The 20,895-nt window shown below is 43.6% G+C and overlaps 1 protein-coding gene across 2 annotated transcripts; it reads left to right on the forward strand.

Moving 5' to 3' along the window:
• Positions 1-4,690: 4,690 nt before the first annotated feature.
• Positions 4,691-20,595, forward strand: LOC139375340 (inositol-trisphosphate 3-kinase A-like). 2 transcript variants are annotated; one of them, XM_071117035.1, is made up of 7 exons: positions 4,691-5,798; positions 15,092-15,188; positions 15,429-15,642; positions 18,344-18,548; positions 18,821-18,922; positions 19,305-19,376; positions 19,643-20,595. In XM_071117035.1, exons 1-7 carry the CDS (start codon positions 5,367-5,369, stop codon positions 19,874-19,876), a joined length of 1,356 nt encoding a protein of 451 aa, XP_070973136.1. In that variant the 5' UTR covers positions 4,691-5,366; the 3' UTR covers positions 19,877-20,595. The 2 variants fall into 2 exon arrangements, with proteins under 2 accessions (XP_070973136.1, XP_070973135.1); XM_071117034.1 differs by having other exon boundaries at positions 4,693-5,798; positions 15,089-15,188.
• Positions 20,596-20,895: the final 300 nt, after the last annotated feature.

Genomic DNA, 20,895 nt, shown 5'->3' on the forward strand with positions numbered 1-20,895 from the left:
TCTGGCTCCCAGGTGTCTTTTATACAGGTAACGAGCTGAGATTAGGAGCACACTCTTAAAGGGAGTGCTTTACTCTCCACCATGGTCAAGACCAAAGAGCTCTCCAAGGATGTCAGGGACAAGATTGTAGACCTACACAATGCTGGAATGGGCTACAAGACCATCGCCAAGCAGCTTGGTGAGAAGGTGACAACAGTTGGTGCGATTATTCGCAAATGGAAGAAACACAAAAGAACTGTCAATCTCCCTCGGCCTGGGGCTCCATGCAAGACCTCACCTTGTGGAGTTGCAATGATCATGAGAACGGTGAGGAATCAGCCCAGAACCACACGGGAGGATCTTGTCAATGATCTCAAGGCAGCTGGGATCATAGTCACCAAGAAAACAATTGAAAACACACTACGCCGTGAAGGACTAAAATCCTGCAGCGCCCGCAAGGTCCCCCTGCTCAAGACAGCACATATACATGCCCGTCTGAAGTTTTCCAATGAACATCTGAATGATTCAGAGGACAACTGGGTGAAAGTGTTGTGGTCAGATGAGACCAAAATGGAGCTCTTTGGCATCAACTCAACTCGCCGTGTTTGGAGGAGGAGGAATGCTGCCTATGACCCCAAGAACACAATCCCCACCGTCAAACATGGGGGTGGAAACATTATGCTTTGGGGGTGTTTTTCTGCTAAGGGGACAGGACAACTTCACCGCATCAAAGGGACGATGAACGGGGCCATGTACCGTCAAATCTTGGGTGAGAACATCCTTCCCTCAGCCAGGGCATTGAAAATGGGTCGTGGATGGGTATTCCAGCATAACAATGACCCAAAACACACGGCCAAGGCAACAAAGGAGTGGCTCAAGAAGAAGCACATTAAGGTCCTGGAGTGGCCTAGCCAGTCTCCAGACCTTAATCCCATAGAAAATCTGCAGAGGGAGCTGAAGGTTCGAGTTGCCAAACGTCAGCCTCGAAACCTTAATGACTTGGAGAAGATCTGCAAAGAGGAGTGGGACAAAATCCCTCCTGAGATGTGTGCAAACCTGGTGGCCAACTACAAGAAACGTCTGATCTCTGTGATTGCCAACAAGGGTTCTGCCACCAAGTACTAAGTCATGTTTTGCAGAGGGGTCAAATACTTATTTCCCCCATTAAAATGCAAATCAATTAATAACATTTTTGACATGCGTTTTTCTGCGTCTTTCATGCGTCTCTCACTGTTCAAATAAACCTACCATTAAAATTATAGACTGATCATTTCTTTGTCAGTGGGAAAATGTACAAAATCAGCAGGGGATCAAATACTTTTTTCCCTCACTGTAGGTATTTATAGTTGTCCACATATTCTAAGTCAGAACCGTCCAGAGTAGTGATGCTAGATGGGTGAGCGGATGTGGGCAGCGATCGGTTGAGCATGCATTTCGTTTTGCTTGCATTTAGGAGCATTTGGAGGCTACGGAAGGAGTGTTGTATGTCATTGAAGCTTGTCTGAAGGGTATCTATCTGAGATTGTAGGACGGCTGGGGTGTTAAGCATATCCCAGCTTAGGTCACCTAACAGTACAAACTCTGAAGATAAATGGGGGCAATTAATTCACATATGGTGTCCAGGGCACAGCTGGGGCTGAGGGGGGGTCTATAACAAGCGGCAACAGTGAGAGACTTTCTGGAAAGGTGGATTTTTAAAAGTAGGAGCTCAAACTGTTTGGGTACAGACCTGGATAACATGACAGAACTTTGCAGGCTATCTCTGCAGTAGATTGCAACTTCAACCCCTTTGGCAGTTCTATCTTGGTGGGAAATGTTGTAGTTGGGGATGGAAATTTCAGAATTTTTGGTGGCCTTCCAAAGCCAGGATTCAGATACATGAAGGACATCATGGTTGGCAGAGTGTGCTCAAGCAGTGAATAAAACATAACATATCAGGCTTCTGATATTAACATGCATGAAACCAAGGCTTTTGCGGTTACAGAAGTCAACAAATGATAGCGCCTGGGGAATAGGAGTGGAACTAGGGGCTACAGGGCCTGGGTTAACCTCTACATCACCAGAGGAACAGAGGAGGACTAGGATAAGGGTACGGCTAAAGGCTATAAGAACTGGTCGTCTAGTGCGTTGGGGACAGAGAATAAAAGGAGCAGATTTCTGGGCGTGGTAGAATAGATTCAAAGCATAATGTACAGACAAGGGTATGGTAGGATGTGAGTACAGTGTAGGTAAACCTGGGCGTTGAGTGATGATGAGAGAGGTTTCATCTCTGGAGGGACAAGTTAAGCCAGGTGAGGTCTCTGCATGTGTGTGGGGTGGGACGGAGGAGCTATCTAAGGCATTTTGAGCGGGACTGAAGGCTCTACATTGAAACAAAACAGTAAAAACTAGCCAAGACAGCAGTAGACAAGGCATATTGACATTAGAGAGAGGCATAAAGCAATCACAGGTGTTGATCAGGAGAGCTAAGACAACAACGGGTAAATGGCGATGAATGGGCAGAGCGGGTCAGTTAGATGCATACAGGACCTGTGTTCGAGGCTGGGGCTGACAGGTAAACAAAATGAGGTACCATGTTATTGAAACAGTCCAGGGGGCATCAGCTGTGTAGCCAAGTGATCATAGGGTCAGAAGAGCAACAATAGGTGAGTCATCTCAACAGCATGTAAATTATTCCTCTTCATGCTGAATTCAGGCTCAGGACTGGTTCCAAGGATTGGTCTCCTGTGGCTTTGGCCCTGGTCCCAGTTGCTTGGGGGGGACACGCTGCTGATGAATGCTGGAGCAGTTCTCCCCACTCTGCCGCAGAATGGCAGCCGTCATGTTATTCTTATGCAGTTCTGGATTATGCCGCTGGATGTCATCAGAGCTCAAGAGCCCTGAGAATGGAGCCTCTCCATTGGTCTCCATTAATTTAGCAACTACTAGATGAGTGCCCTCTGCTGGCAGAATTCTCTGAAAAAAATGGATGAAATAAATGGGAAACTGCTGAGCTGGAGCTGTCTTAAAGTTAGGACGCAGTATTTAGTATTTTAACAAGTTAGGATCGCTCAGATATCGGAATACTCATATGCAGCTGGCATAGGATACAATGAAGAACCCTCGTTCTGTGGTAGCTAAAATCACAATTGATATTCTAAACAGTGGTCACCAACCTTTTCTGAGTCAAGACGAGATTTTTCGCTCAGATTTTTTTTTAGATATCTTCCAAAACTTAAGCCTATGCAACATTAACCAGTAAAAAACAGTTCTGTAGCCATGCGGTTCTGTAGCCATTAGGTTTACATTATCACTGCATATTGGCTATGCTTAATAAATTACCCTGCCAATGTTAATTAAATTATATATTTAAAATGTAGGTATGTGATCACACTGGCAATATATAATTTGTTGCAATACTTGTGAGGCACAGCTAAATGGGCATAATAATTAGTTTTTTTTCTGGATTGCCACAGGATGGCATGCATCTGATGGTCAGTCTGAGGGAAGGGAGAGAGCAGCGGTAAGGCTGCCTCTTACCTGACTCACCGTCCATCCGCCTTCCATCCCCCCAACTGATGGCGAAATTCAAATCGTACTGCCTTATTTCTGCCTCACCCACAAATACATGTTGTTACTCCTATGACCAAAGAAAGTCATATTCCTCGATACTAAAAAATACACCAGGCGCTAATAATATCGCAAGCTTATTGGAACACTTAACAATAGGCCTACTCATTCATGCGGCTGCAGTGCATGTGGCTTAAAAAGCTTATATATTTGATGGTTTATAAAGGTGGGTGTTGAACAAAGTGTTGACAGTGCTAAATAACAACTTAAACATTAACATACACATACAAACAGAAGCTATGTGCTGTATTAGTTGTCTCTAGTCATGGTTTTACAGTTTTTAAATCTCAGTTTCAATCTTGCTGTGCGTTCGAGGCTTCTTTTTTTACATTCGATGGCTCCAGAAAACTGTGCGGACACCGTATTTTGAGCTATATGATTGGCCAGCGGTAAATCGTATAGGTGCACTTGATTTGCTCTCTGGGGCTGGCGGGGAGGCGGAGTTCTACCTTCAGACACATGAAATGGTTAAAAATGGGAATACTTTTCCTTCACGGTGCTAGGGCTTCTGAATCAAGTGCAACTACCGTCTGCCGCGCGAAACTAATAACAAATAGGAACGCAAGGCTTTATCTTTGGAGTTTTTAAAGAAATGTTTGGTGATCGACTAAGAATGCACTAGAGTGCGACCAGATGGTGACCACTGTCCTAAAGTAATACCCTGATGGGATAGAATTTGACTGGAAGTTAATGTATACACAGAACACACACACCCAGGGATACTATCTACGGTCAGTGAGCTAACAACAGTGTACCATATCGCTACTGTCTGCTGCCATACCATAACACGTTAAAGACTTGATATTGCAGACAGTTTCCTCCTTCATATTTCCCCCTGGGCACAGACGTCAATTCAACGTCTATTCCACGTTGGTTCAATGAATTTTTATTGAAATTACGTGGAAAGAACATTGATTCAACCAGCGTGTGCCCAGTGGTTTGAATATAAATCATGCCATTATAAATCAGTACGGTTCCTGAGACAGCTCGTGATGGCGACTCATTAATCTGCTGAGTGAAAAATGAACATCAATTCAGTTTGGGTTACATTAACTTTATATTGCCTTTGTTTGTGCAGCTACAGTGAAAATATTTATCATTCAACATCATAGTTTTTCAGTGAGAGATTTGAACCCCTCTTGATTTTGTTCAGTTGACAACTACAACAGCTGGAACAGGTGTAGCCTGTTTTTGGCCCTCTACCGCTTGTGCGCAGTGGGTGATATCTGTTTTGCAGAGAGTGCAAGACTGAATGAGGAAGTAACGTGAAAACTCAAAATACAAGGTTTGCTATGCGGGATCCTTAGGACGTCCCTACCCCATTGGAGTTGATATTTAAACGGGTTACGGTAAGGGTTAGGTTGTGAGTTAAGGTTTAGTGTTTTGGGCGTCCCAAGGATACCGGATTGCACTGACCATATATTTCTGCCAGGAAGAGAGACGAAATCAATACGGAAGATAAAAGCGTGTGTCTTTGGTTAACACTGTCGACGAGATGTGAGCTAAGGAAAGGGGTTCCCCAAAACACCAGTCAGCAAATTGGACCGCCGATGACGACCGCCTGAAACGTCTCGTTTTTATCGGACAGTGGCCGAAACAGATGAAAACCTATTGCAGTATTGCACAATATTTAATACACTAAGACTTGGACTCAAAAATAGTAGGCCTACTGTATTGAGATGGCCACGTTTGATTGACAGCGGTTAAATTCAATCGTAGCGCCGTACAATTTTGATAACACCGCGTCCGTTGTGAACACGCTCACGTTCATCAGTCGAATGCCGAAGGAGAGAGAGAAGAGGAGAAAGGCCTCCAAGGAGGCAGGGCTGTGTGGCGCTGGTATTAGTGATGGGTTCGTTAAAGAGCGCAGAACAAGCCGCAGAGCATCTGAGCATCGCGATGAACTCTGCCAGGCGAAAGAAGTAAAGTTATCTGAGTTTAACACCACTCAAGTGCAAACTAGTATGATGGAGGCGCTCCGTGTACCGCAGGTGACAATAACCCCAGATGGAGGCTGCTCGCGGGAGATCCAGCAGGAGGACTGGGCTGATGTGGAAGGCTCGCTGCGACGGAAATTGTCAAATTCCTCGATCTCCTCAACAGGTTCCTCCATCATGTTGGAAGAGTCAGAGGATGACATTCTGAGTGACAACGAGACAAAGAGCAAGGGCAATATCACTTTAGAACATTTGTGTGAGGACACGAGTGAAGTGAGTATAGACTATTCTTCATTCAAATACAGTAATATTGTTGTTACGTTGTAATTACACCCAATTACACCCAGAGCACTGTAACTCTGGGGGGAAATAGTTAGACTATTCTCTTATATTCTATTGGATTCTATTCTAACCGGAGGCAGACTGGCTGGTCATTTGGGCTGGTCAATCTATTGCCTAGTGGGCCTGTCTAACCTGTTATTTTTTGTGTGCAAAATGATCAGGATCTGGCTAATAATGGGGGCCTCAAGGAAAAAATGGTCTGGTGTGTTAGAAATGCCAAGACGGAATTCTGGTCCCAGTCTGACCATGATCTACCTGTCAGCCCGAGGCTACTATAAAACACGATTTACTGGTGAATGTTATACAAACTTTGTATTATTGGAGGACCAAAAAAGCCGATACCGATTAATCGGCCAATTTTTTAAAAACATTTTTTATTTGTAATAATGACAATTACAACAATACTGAATGAACACTTATTTTAACTTAATATAAAACATAAAATACAATCAATTTAGCCTCAAATAAATAATGAAACATGTTCAATTTGGTTTAAATCATGCAAAAACAAAGTGTTGGAGCAGAAAGTAATATGTGCCATGTAAAAATATGTGCCATGTAAAATATGTGCCATGTAAAAAAGCTAACATTTGAGTTCCTTGCTCAGAACATGAGAACATATGAAAGTTGGTGGTTCCTTTTAACATGAGACTTCAATATTCCAAGGTAAGAGGTTTTAGGTTGTAGTTAATATAGTATTTATAGGACTATTTCTCTCTATACCATTCGTATTTCATATACCTTTGACTATTGGATGTTCTTATAGGCACTTTAGTATTGCCAGTGTAACAGTATAGCTTCTGTATCCCTCCTCGCCCCTCCCTGGGCTCGAACCAGGAACACATCGACAACAGCCACACTCGAAGCATCGTTACCCATCACTCCACAAAAGCCGCGGACCTTGCAGCGCAAGGGGAATAACTACTCCAAATCTAAAAGCAAGTAACGTTTGAAACAGTATTAGCGCACACCCAGCTAACTAGCTAGCTAGCCATTTCACATTGGTTACACCAGCCATTAAGCTGATAGGCTTGAAGTCATAAACAGCGCTGTGCTTGCGAAGAGCTGCTGGCAAAACGCACGAAGGTGCTGTTTGAATGAATGAATACGGGCCTGCTGCTGCTCAGTCAGACTGCTCTATCAAATCAGACTTAATTATAACATAATAACACACAGAAATACGAGCCTTTGGTCATTAATATGATCGAATCCGGAAACTATCATTTCGAAAACAAAACATTTATTATTTCCGTGAAATACGGAACCGTTCGGTATTTTATCTAACGGGTGGCATCCCTAAGTCTAAATATTCTTGTTACATTGCACAACCTTCAATCTATGTCATAATTATGTAAAAGTCTGGCAAATTAGTTCGCAATGAGCCAGGCAGCCCAAACTTGCATATACCCTGACTCTACGTGCAATGAACGCAAGACACAATTTCACCAGTCAGCCAACCTGATGACAGTGATGCAGCCAGACCAGCGACTGCCACAGAGCCCCAAGCCATTTCACTAGGCTTGTATACTGGGGTATTGTATACCGGGGTATTTAGAAATAGCCAAAGGATGGTTTTTCAATACCGTAAATACAGTTTAAACTATTTAAAAGTGTTTTCATACATTTGAATATTTGTAGCTATATTTGTAAATACCTAAAGTCATCTTGTGCAAGACATTAGGACATAAAGAAGATTGCGTTCTTCATTTCACCTGTCACATTATTTTTCATTATGAAGCTTTACCGGTAGTCCTGAGTCACGTGCTGTTTGTTTACAAGCACACAAAGATGAGAGACCGGCTTGTGAGTCACTCACTGTTGTTCAGCACGCCCCAGGTGATCTAGTTGCAGTTTGGAATTCACAACTAAATGTCACAAGGATGATGCTGGAGAGACGAAGCAGGTACGGGGAGTCAAACATGTAATAAGGACCGGACATGGAACGAGACAGGAACAGCGTCAGCACATGAGTAACACAGACAAATAACAGTTTTTGCAGCAGTGGGGAACAGAGCAAGGGAACTGACAAATATAGGGGAGGTAATAAGCAGGTGATGAGTGAGTCCAGGTGAGTCCAATGTCGCTGATGCAAGTGACGAGGGAAGGCAGGTGTGCGTAATAGATGGCAGGAGTGAGTGATGCAGGGCAGCCTGGCGCCCTCAAGTGCCGGGGGGGAAGAGCGGGAGCAGACGTGACAGTACGCCCTCCCCTGTAGGGGCGCCACATGGCGTCCCACCTGGGCGAACCGGCCGAGACATGGGCGCTGGGCAAGCCAGCTGGGGCGTGGAAGCCCCACAAACCGGCAGTTGCGAGTGAGCCGCCTGAGGCATGGAAGCCCGACGATCCGGCTGAAGCAAGACACCTGTCGATCCCGCTGCAGCGAGGGAGCCCAGTGATCCGGTGGAGTGTGACGTGGGATGGAAACCTTGCGAGCCAACCGAGGCAAGGAAACCTACGAGCCGACGAGCTGGCTAGGCACCCCCGGTTCCATTGGTGGCAACCCAGAGCCGATGTCACCACCAACCGGAATGCCAGTACTCCTCGATGCTTCGTATGTTGGCTGCTGCATTCTTTCACAAGGATGACGCTGGAGAGATGAAGCAGGTACGGGGAGTCAAACATTTAATACAGAACGGACATGGAACGAGACAGGAACAGCGTCAGCAAACGAGTAATACAGACAATAAACAATTAATGCAGCAGCAGGGAACAGAGCAAGGGAACTGACAAATATAGGGGAGGAAATAAACAGGTGATGACTGAGTCCAGTTGAGTCCAATATCGCTGATGCGCGTGACAAGGGAAGGCAGGTGTGCGTTATAGATGGCAGGATGCATGATGTGTGATGCAGGGCAGCCTGGCGCCCTCAATCGCCTGGGGGGAGGGGGGAGCAGGAGCAGACGTGACACTAAATGTTTCCCAGCTACATATCTTATAACTATTAAGTTAAACTGTCTAGAATGTGTGCAATGCTTTGAAGTTGTCCATTTGTTTTGCTAATTTAGTAGCTATCTAGCTAAATTGTTAGCGTCTTCCAAAATCTAGCTTCACTTGGTAACAGCACCCTCCTGGATCAAGTGCATTGGATCAAGTGCATTGCTGTCTAATATTAATTTTGTGCGTGCTGCCAACTGAGTAGCATTTTTGAGTTACTTATATAACTTTATGAGATGGGATGTCTATCCTGAAAATAGTTTAGGTCAGATACTGTGTAAAATGTCCGCAATGCGCTCATTAGCATTTAGTTAGCATTCTCTATGGGATTTTACATGTACTTGTTAGCATTGCCAACCTTTGGATTACAGAGGCAGAGTGGGGTTTGAAAATAGCGCCCCTTGTGTTCAGTGCCGGTATTACCGCAAATCCCAGTATGGCACTATGTCGTTATGAAGTTATGGCAATCTGGATACCGCCCAAGCTCACGTTTCAGATTGTACTCCCTTGTACTAGGCCTGATCACCGACAACGACGAGACAGCCTATAGGGAGGAGGTCAGAGACCTGACCGGGTGGTGCCAGAATAACAACCTATCCCTCAACGTAACCAAGACTAAGGAGATGATTGTGGACTACAGGAAATGGAGCACCGAGCACGTCCCCATTCTCATCGACGGGGCTGTAGTGGAGCAGGTTGAGAGCTTCAAAATCCTTGGTATCCACATCAACAACAAACGAGATTGGTCCAAACACACCAAGACAGTCGTGAAGAGGGCACGACAAAGCCTATTCCCCCTCAGGAAACTAAAAAGATTTGGCATGGGTCCTGAGATCCTCAAAAGGTTCTACAGCTGCAACATCGAGAGCATCCTGACCGGTTGCATCACTGCCTGGTATGGCAATTGCTCGGCCTCCGACCGCAAGGCACTTCAGAGGGTAGTGCGTATGGCCCAGTACATCACTGGGGCAAAGCTGCCTGCCATCCAGGACCTCTACACCAGGCGGTGACAGAGGAAGGCCCCAGTGATCACCCCAGCCACCCCAGTCATAGACTGTTCTCTCTACTACCGCATGGCAAGCGGTACAGGAGTGCCAAGTCTAGGACAAAAAGGTTTCTCAACAGTTTTTACCCCCAAGCAATAAGACTCCTGAACAGGTAACCAAATGGTTACCCAGACTATTTGCATTGTGTCGTCCCCCCCAAACCCCTCTTTTACGCTGCTGCTACTCTCTGTTTATCTTATATGCATAGTCACTTTAACTATACCTATACATTCATGTACATACTACCTAAATGGCTTGACCAACCAGTGCTCCCACACATTGGCTAACCGGGCTATCTGCATTGTGTCCCACCAGCCGCCAACCCCTCTTTTTACGCTTCTGCTACTCTCTGTTCATCATATATGAATAGTCACTTTAACGATAACTACATGTACGTACTACCTCAATAAGCCTGACTAACAGGTGTCTGTATATAGCCTTGCAACTCTTTTTTCAAATGTCTTTCTACTGTTGTTTTATTTCTTTACTTACACACACACACACACACACACACACACTATTGGCCTATCTTAAATGTAATCTTCAGACATGAATCGAGTTGTCTGTGAGACAACACAGAAGTGGAAAGGAATTAGATTACCCCCCATCTTAAATGAAAACTCTACCCAAAAACAATATTTTGGTATTTGTTCCATTAGTCCATTGTTGACATAGTCCCAAAATGTTTTCTTGTCAGTACTCAAGTTTTCAAGATATGTAACTTTCAAAATACAGAAATCAGCCCTGTATGATGGATTTAGCATCATATGATGATTTCTTTATTTTGAAAGTTACATATCTTGAAAACTTGAGTGCTAACAAGCAAAACATTTTGGGACAATGTCAACAATGGACTAATGAAACAAATGCCAAAAGTTTGTTTTTGGGTGGAATTTTCCTTTAATTGAGTATACTCCCTTCATGTATGATGGTCTTCAAAAAGTTTGAAACCACCCTGGTCTCTCGTCTGAGGCGGCCATCTTGTTTTAGCATGTCTTTTAACACAGACTACAGGTGCTGCTGTACACCTGACCTATGATTCAGGAGGACTGAGGGTGGGTGGTGTTGTATTTGACTTCAACACTTGACTGATGACTTGCATTGATAAAGTAGTGATACAGTTGTGATTTCAGGACAATACCGTAGTTTTAAACCCTAGAACATAAAAGTAGCTGTGAATAACAACACAGCAAATTCTCCAGTGTTAAAAAAAACTAAAATGTGAGTGTTACATCAACAGTGTAAGTATTGAGACACCAGAACATTTTTTTTTTGTATTTATTTAACCTTTATTTAACTAGGCAAGAGAGAGTCATGGTTGTTGCACTCATTCACTTTCAGTACTACGCACTTCACCAAGTGAGATCCTAAGCAAATATGTTGTCATAAAACATATTTTTTTAACACAGTACCATACGTATTTCATAAGGCCTTATTTTGAGGGCCTAGTTTTACCCTAATAAAGGGGCCTGAAACTCATACATTACTTTGAACCAAAACCTTGACATCATTATCATATTTCCCAGCATGCTCTATTGTAGATAGATTTTTTGAATTGTTTGTATCAATATCTATGTTTTTTGCATGTACATTGATTTATTAATCAATTAATCTTATGCTACTCAAATATAAATTACAACATTTTCTAAATTAATCAAATATGTTACTTAGAATTATTGCTGCACCCATTACTGAAATGGTTGTCCCAGTTTAGATGCTTTAGGTAGTCTCATAGCTTAGCCTTCCCAACCCTGGCAGTCATTTTGAATACAGGTTGTGTATGATACAAAATTCTAAAAGTTGGATATCCCCACACTGGCTGGATTCCTATAGGATTTTCACATCACCTTGCACCTTGCAATCTCTGATTCAGAGGGGTTGGGTTAAATGTGGAAGACACATTTCAGTTGAATGCATTCAGTTGTGCAACTGACTAGGTATCCCCTTTCCCTAAACCAGCATATTGTGACTTGCAGGCCTGATGTGGCCTATAAACCATGAATTTCAGGTCATTTTATTTAGCAGGCAATATTAACCAGGTGAAATTGTGTCACTTCTCTTGCGTTCATTGTATGCAGAGTCAGGGTTTGGGCCGCCTGGCTCATTGCGAACAAATTTGCCAGAATTTTACGTAATTATGACATAACATTGAAGGTTGTGCAGTAACAGGAATATTTAGACTTAGGGATGCCAACTGTTCCGTATTTCACTGAAAGAATGAATGTTTTGTTTTCGAGACAGTTTCCGGATTCGACCATATTAATGACCTATGTGTTATTATGTTATAATTAAGTCTATGATTTGATAGAGCAGTCTGACTGAGCGATGGTAGGCACCAGCAGGCTCGTAAGCATTCATTCAAACAGCACTTTCGTGCGTTTTGCCAGCAGCTCTTCGCTGTGCTTCAAGCATTGCGTTGTTTTTGGCTTCAAGCCCATCAACTCCCGAGATTAGGCTGGTGTAACCGATGTGAAATGGCTAGCTAGTTAGCGGGGTGAGCGCTAATAGCGTTTCAAAATTCACTCGCTCTGAGACCTGGAGTAGTTGTTCCCCTTGCTCTGCAAGGGCCGCGACTTTTGTGGAGTGATGGGTAACGATGCTTCGAGGGTGGCTGTTGTCGATGTGTTCCTGGTTCGAGCCCAGGTAGCGGCGAGGAGAGGGATGGAAGCTATACTGTTACACTGGCAATACTAAAGTGCCTATAAGAACATCCAATAGTCAAAGGTATATGAAATACAAAACGTATAGAGAGAAATAGTCCTATAATTTCTATAATAACTACAACCTAAAACTTCTTACCTAGGAATATTGAAGACTCATGTTAAAAGGAGCCACCAGCTTTCATATGTTCTCATGTTCTGAGCAAGGAACTTAAACGTTAGCTTTCTTACATAGCACATATTGCATTTTTACTTTCTTCTCCAACACTTTGTTTTTGCATTATTTAAACCAAATTGAACATGTTTCATTATTTATTTGAGGCTAAATTGATTTCATTGATGTATTATATTAAGTTAAAATAAGTGTTAATTCAGTATTGTTGTAATTGTCATTATTACAAATACATTTTAAAAATAGCTTTTTTTGGTCCTCCAATAATCGTTATTGGTATCGGCGTTGAAAAATCATAATCGGTCGACCTCTACTTTGTACCTCTGTGTAACTCTTCAGAACTATGCTCAGCCAGCTCCATAGAAGGCTCTAAGCTGTCAACTTCCTTTAAACACACTGAATACACATCGCCTGGCCCTGCTGGAAGGGAAGGCTGTGTACATTGTGGTGCTCACTGCTCAGTGTTCAGTGTTTCAACAGGGGCATGTCAGTATGACAGGCCACTTGAAAAGCTCTCAAACCCAACCCTTTTATTGATCTTTCTAGTCATTCAAAACAAACAATGGTAATGGAAAAAAGTGTCTCCCTGTTCTGAAAATAGAGTTTGCATTAACTCTCTATACCCTTTGTTTATAGCAGATAGAGTGTCCAGTCAGCCCCCATACTTGCAGTACAAGCCACCCCCATTGTCCTATGAGTCTATGACAAATGGTTGTGTGCCAATTTCAGCCACATTGACATTTAGGATTTGACCTTTCAACACAGAAAGAAAACTCCTACTTTGTACACTAAGTTATCCGTTCTCTGTATTTCTAGTATGACAGTAACTTGTAGTGAAAAAGAGGCTTGAATTTTTATGACATCACATTTATCGATGCTAGCAATTTGTCAAATATGCGTATGCTAATGCATGTTCATATTATAATGTGCCAGGTTGAGAAACCGAGTGAATCATACAGTATTGAGTGAATCAACAGCTTGAGTGAATCATACAGTATTGAGTGAATCAACAGCTTGAGTGAATCATACACAATTGTTACTCCCTTGTTCCTGTTCTTGTTACTGTTATGACATTGTAATTGGTCGAGTTCATTATGTAGTAGACTCTATTTGCAGCTGATTGTAGACGCCTTATTTTCTGTCAGTCTGTCAACCACATTAGGCCCGGCTTTACAAAGTAATGTGTGTCCCAGAACTAACCAGGAATGTATTATCTAGAGGGTTATAGAAATAAACATTTTTACAAACATTGCGTTGTATTGTAGTTTGTGAGAGAACACACCTCATACAGTTAAAATGTAGCATTTATTTTCAGGAATTGAAATACGTTCCACAATGTTGAAATTCTACTTCATATTTTACACTACTTTTTTAGAATAACTGTGTAGCCACAAATGGAGGGGCTATATGTTCATATTTCTTTCTCTTGACAGAGCACAGGGCTTTTTAAAAATACATGTTGATTAATAGGTTGTCACTATTACTATTGGTTATGTGTTTGAGAGTGTTGAAGGCCTGTGTGGAAATATGACACCCACACAGCCGACTATTATTACAACAACAATTCAACTTTATACACCACATCAACAACACCAGTGAGTGGAGCATACCACTTGACATTTCAGAGTGGCTGTGGGATCTGTTATTGGTTTTGAGTGTGTACACTCAACAGAATGAGTCGTTTTTTCACTGAATCCAATGACCAGGGCTTTTCTTCCTTTTACTGCGATCTCAGCATACTGAATACCTCTGACCCCTGTCTTGGTCATAACCCTGAATCACTGTACATCTAGCTATGGTGAAATCTATCATCTCTGTGTCATCAAGCACAAGTACTTTTCTGTCTGTGAAGCATGTCTGCTGTGAACATGATGTGTGACTCACTCAACATCTCATCACACATGGGGAAACAATGTCATAATTTCTATGCCTGAATCATCCAGATCTCGTTGAACAAGATCTCCATGACTGTGTCTTAATGCAAATGCACATGGCAACAGCAAGTCAGTCAAGTGCGACTATACACAGCAGCTGGTAGGGAAATGTGAGTTCCATAGAAATGACAACATGTAGCAAAGATATGTTTGCGGATGAGGCCAGGGTTAAGGGTCAGGGTTAGATTTGAGGCTAGGATTAGAGTTGAGCCTGGACGAGGACATGAAGCTAGGGTTAGTGACGTAAAGTAACAAATGACCCAATTAACAGTGGCCAAGTGATTTAGACAGCTGTCTGTCATCAACTGAATTCAAAACATGATTATTATCCAAGATCATTATCGTTGTACAACTTCATTTATATACACCCTACTGTTGAGCGCTGGCTTGAGGACAGTGTCTCTGCCTGGTTAATAATGACACAGATACTCCATAGAGGTAAAGCTGACTGTTCCTGTGCTTGGTCCTTCTTCAGCAGAGCAAACCCTGGTGGAAGATAAAGACTATTGTCAACTGGCCTTTTGTTTCCCCACAAAGAAGAAACCTGTCCTGGGTTCAACTAGCTGGACACAAAGGTAAAACACAGTCACCATGGACGAGATCCCTCACCTATCACAGCAGCATACCAAGAACCAAGCACTAATGTAAGATGATGTGTACTGTACATCTTCCACACAAAATAAAGTACATGACACAGACAGTACTGTATACTACTGGCCACTTTGATACAATACTAACCCATTACACACAGATTCCATCAGAAAATGTCAGTCGTTAGTGGTTTGCTGTGGAATGTCAGTGCTTATCTTTTCCAGGTAATTTCAAAGCTGGCGGCGAAGGCACCATTCTGAAGAAGTTCTCTGAGAATGAGAAGCTGTGTTTTGAGAGGCTGCAGGGAGACGTTCTCCAGGACTTTGTACCAGGATATTATGGTGTGGTGGAGAGGGATGGGGATCCCTTCCTACATATGACTGATCTACTAGTCAACTTTGATAGACCCAGTGTCATGGACTGCAAGATGGGAGTGAGGTAAGAGAGCAGCAGTAGTGAGTAGGGAGCAGCAGTAGTGAGTAGAGAGCAGCAGTAGTAAGTAGGGAGCAGCTAGGTGAGTAGGGAGCAGCAGTAGTGAGTAGGGAACAGCAGTAGTGAGTAGGGAGCAGCTAGGTGAGCAGGGAGCAGCTAGGTGAGTACGGAGCAGCAGTAGTGAGTAGGGAGCAGCTAGGTGAGCAGGGAGCAGCTAGATGAGTACGGAGCAGCAGTAGTGAGCAGGGAGCAGCTAGGTGAGTAGGGAGCAGCAGTAGTGAGTAGGGAGCAGCTAGGTTAGCAGGGAGCAGCTAGGTGAGTACGGAGCAGCAGTAGTGAGTAGGGAGCAGCTAGGTGAGTAGGGAGCAGCAGTAGTGAGCAGAGAGCAGCTAGGTGAGTACGGAGCAGCAGTAGTGAGCAGAGAGCAGCTAGGTGAGTACGGAGCAGCAGTAGTGAGCAGAGAGCAGCTAGGTGAGTACGGAGCAGCAGTAGTGAGTAGGGAGCAGCAGTAGTGAGTAGGGAGCCGCTAGGTCTGTATGGAGCAGCAGCTAGGTGAGTAGGGAGCAGCAGTAGTTAGTAGGGAGCGGCTAGGTGAGCAGAGAGCAGCTAGGTGAGCAGGGAGCAGCTCGGTGAGTACGGAGCAGCAGTTGTGAGTAGGGAGCAGCTAGGTGAGTACGGAGCAGCAGTAGTGAGTAGGGAGCAGCTAGGTGAGTAGGGACCAGCTGGGTGAGTAGGGAGCAGCAGTAGTGAGTAGGGAGCAGCAGTAGTGAGTAGGGAGCCGCTAGGTCTGTATGGAGCAGCAGCTAGGTGAGTAGGGAGCAGCAGTAGTGAGCAGAGAGCAGCTAGGTGAGTACGGAGCAGCAGTAGTGAGCAGGGAGCAGCTAGGTGAGTACGGAGCAGCAGTAGTGAGTAGGGAGCAGCTAGGTGAGTAGGGAGCAGCTAGGTGAGTAGGGAGCAGCAGTAGTGAGTAGGGAGCAGCAGTAGTGAGTAGGGAGCAGCAGTAGTGAGTAGGGAGCAGCAGTAGTGAGTAGGGAGCCGCTAGGTCTGTATGGAGCAGCAGCTAGGTGAGTAGGGAGCAGCAGTAGTTAGTAGGGAGCGGCTAGGTGAGCAGAGAGCAGCTAGGTGAGCAGGGAGCAGCTCGGTGAGTACGGAGCAGCAGTTGTGAGTATGGAGCAGCTAGGTGAGTACGGAGCAGCAGTAGTGAGTAGGGAGCAGCTAGGTGAGTAGGAAGCAGCTGGGTGAGTAGGGAGCAGCTAGGTGAGTAGGGAGCAGCTAGGTGAGTAGGGAGCAGCTGGGTAAGTAGGGAGCAGCTAGGTGAGTAGGGAGCAGCTAGGTGAGTAGGGAGCAGCTAGGTGAGTAGGGAGCAGCAGTAGTGAGTACGGACGGAGCAGCAATAGTGAGTACGGAGAAGCAGTAGTGAGTAGGGAGCAGCAATAATGAGTAGGGAGCAGCAGTAGTGAGTAGGGAGCAGCAGTAGTGAGTAGGGAGCAGCAGTATGTCTGTTCTATAATAATGTGTAGAACACTACATATGTCTGGCCCTATAGCAGGATTAAGCAATTTTGAGGAAATACTAACAAATCATTGTTGGACTACTGTAATTTATCTATTTCCCTCTTTACACGTCAGTGCTCCTGATAGTAGAACATACAGACTGTCAACCTGTTCTGTTTGCTCTTGATAAAACACCTGTTGTTACTGGTTCTCTGAGGATTTCCTGCCACACACAGCCGGTGGGGCGTCAAGGCACACAGAGAGGCCGTCACTACTGAGCCACATGTTTCCTGTACACAGCCAGAAAGAACCACACGCACGCACACACACACACACACACACACACACAGTGGGGAGATGGGGTGCAGGCACAGGGTGTCCCTGGTGACTCCCTTTTGACAAACACACACAACCACCCAAGCTCTCTCACCTACTGCTAACAAACACTCATACTATCAACCAGTTAAACAGTCATGCTGTGTACTTTGGAGTCTCCTCCTTGCTTCCTTTTTTTATACAGAGGAAGTTCAGAATGAAACTGAAATTCACTGAACATAGGACTCTACCAAGTAAGACTTAGGGTTCTATTAAATCCGCATAGCGGAAGTTCAGCGTTTCAGCATGATTTAAATGTAAAGACAATGTTCCCGCGTTAGCGGAGACTTCCATTATGGTAAACGCTGCATATGTCAGATCAATCCTACATTACCTTTACATTTCTATTGTGTAATCTGTAACACTTCAGTGATACAGGTTGACTAGAAACCTTAGAAAGTCAATTCTACTATCTAAAGCATACAAAGGTCACATTATAAACTGGGTGGTTCGAGCCCTGAATGCTGATTGGCTGACAGCTGTGGTATACCACTGGTATGACAAAACATTTATTTTTACTGCTCTAATTACATAGTAAGCAGTTTATAACAGCAATAAGGCACCTTACGGGTTTGTGGAATATGGCCAATATACCACGGCTAAGGGCTGTATCCAGGCACTCCTCTTTGCGTCTTGCAGAAGAACCACTCTTAGCCATGGTATATTGGCCATATACCACACCCCCCCGGGCCTTATTGCTTAAGTATAACATGCCATTGTCTGTAATGCCACTCAGCTATCATCATACACAACAAGACCAAATGAAAAGTCACTTAGCCGTGATGGTGCTAAATAGTGTCATGGCCCCTCAGCGTGTCTCCCTGTTGTCCTCTCCTCAGGACGTATCTGGAGGAGGAGGTGGTGCGAGCCCGAGAGCGGCCTAAGCTCCGTAGGGACCTGTTTGACAAGATGCTGGAGGTGGACAGTGAGGCCCCCAGCCCCCAGGAGCACCTCCAGAGGGCCGTCACCAAACCCCGCTACATGCAGTGGAGAGAGACCCTCAGCTCCACACACACACTGGGCTTCCGCATCGAAGGCATCAAAGCAAGTACCCACGTATCAACCTGAGTGTCAACATGAAGGAAGCAATTCAGTCAGTGTTCACTCAAAACGCAACCACATAGATCCCTTTTCATTTAAACCAGAACGTATACAAAAGGCTTATTCCTGGACTAAAAACTTTTTTCATGGTTCATTTTACAGTTTTTCATGTGAAGTTCATTACATACTGTATGCAATAAAGTAATGTCGGAGCCTTGACCTTGTTGCACGTGGACAGTGCTGCTTATCAACATATTGACCGTTCCTTCTCTCAGAAAGCTGACGGGACGTGTCACACGGATTTCAAGAAGACCCGGTCTAAGGAGGATATCACTCAGATCTTCAGGGACTTTGCCACAAACAACACAAACATACTAGTAGGTTGACAGCTACTAGTCTTACCTGTTATTGTGTTGCATCCGCATTCATTTGCATGGTCTGCTGATTTTTGACAAGTAGAGACATACAGTACATACCTGTCTTATGTAAAGTGAATACTTGAACAATCAAACAAATTGGTTTGACTTTACCTGTCTTTTGTAAAATCTCATGAAAAGTGATACACATTGGTAAATATTTGGATATGATGAGCAACCCAAATGGCATTATACACTACAGTAGATCCTGTTGGAATGACAGATAGCAAATAGAATTGAACGACCTAGACATATAACCTCTATTGGTTTAAGGAATTTATCAAGGGAGTTTCCCAAGTCTCAACTCTACAGCCAGAATAATCGTATTGCCTCTCTAATACAGAATTCCTACATGAGTAAACTAGCAAAAATTCAACAAGCCCTGATGTCATCTGAGTTCTTCAAGAGACACGAGGTGAGTATAGAAGCTTTAGTTCATCTGCACCTGTTTTCTGTTGACATTTGTTCATCCCACTAGATATATTAAACACATCTAAGTGCTTTTATGAGGTTTACCGGTAAATAATATACATTATAATACACACTGGGCAAAAATGTCAATTCAACGTCTATTGCACGTCTGTTCAATGTAATTTCATTGAAATGATGTGGAAACACTGTTGATTCAACCAGTGTATGTCCAGTGGTTATTGTACTGAGTACACGTCTTCTCTCTCCAAGGTGATTGGGAGCTCCCTCCTCTTCATTCATGACCACACTGACCGAGCTGAGGTTTGGCTCATTGACTTCGGCAAGACTACAGCTTTACCAGAGGGACAGACTCTGGACCACTCCATACCCTGGCAGGAGGGCAACCGAGAGGACGGATACATGTGGGGACTGGACAACCTGATGAGGACACTGGGCTCTTTGACTAACAAAGGAACAAGTGAAGGAAGTAATGAATGCCTTTAAGCTATGACCACCTGGGAGGGATTGGACTACCCCACTCCAGTAGTTAGAGGACCCTGGCAGTAATATACAGTCTCAAGGGTCCCCTCAATCACAAAGTATACATACTGTGTAAATCAAACTTACAGCTTATTCAGCACAACAAATTGTATCTCAGCGTATTGTTGAAGCTATTGTAGCATGGAGATAAGGGATTGCGTTTTTTAAAGTATGTCTGTGCCTTGTGAACAAACTATACATTTTAGGGGAATTTTAATGAATGCAAATTAATGAACAGACACAAACCTGTGATTGTAGTGCCTGTATATTCTAGAAAGCCATACAATACTATCGATGTAAGGGACAGTATTGCATAGAAATCCAACCCATTCCATATTCCAAGGTGTCATTAGATTTGGTTGATTTCAGTTTTTGATAATCAAGCATGATCTATTTTATTTTTTGTTTTCAAACTTTATTGAAGACATTAGGCATACTGTATTCTAATACAGCTACATACACCAGTGCGTCTTTAGGATCATCTCATTATCATGACGAAGGATGAATGGAAAATGAATCACGCAAGTATTGTATTATGACAGTCCATGAGACTAACCTCAGAAAAACACTATTGCCTTGTCCCAATGAGTTAGAAATGGTTGTGTATTGGGAGTTTTTTCATATTCATATGTACAAGTAAAAATATGTCTTGCTGTATTATAAAACACTTATCAAAACACAAAGGAGAGAAATATTTCATTTATTTGGGGTAGAAGTATACAAGAACAAGTATATTGCATAGTTTCTAGCCTTTGTTCTTCTGTGTAGAGGCACTCAACTTTAGATCTGTGGAATTTAAGCCTTGACACAATATTCAAAGGAAACCATGTGAACTAAAATGCAATTGTTTTCACAGACAAACATTTTTTAGGAGATTTTACCTTACCAGGTAGAATCAGGATAGGGGGTTTTCTTCACTGTAATATATAGGCTCCAATGGATCCTAAAAGAAAACACAATCCCTCAAGGTCTCAGCAGATTTA

Source organism: Oncorhynchus clarkii, chromosome 19, assembly GCF_045791955.1.
Source record: "Oncorhynchus clarkii lewisi isolate Uvic-CL-2024 chromosome 19, UVic_Ocla_1.0, whole genome shotgun sequence".
In the NCBI taxonomy this organism is placed as follows: Eukaryota; Metazoa; Chordata; class Actinopteri; order Salmoniformes; family Salmonidae; genus Oncorhynchus; species Oncorhynchus clarkii.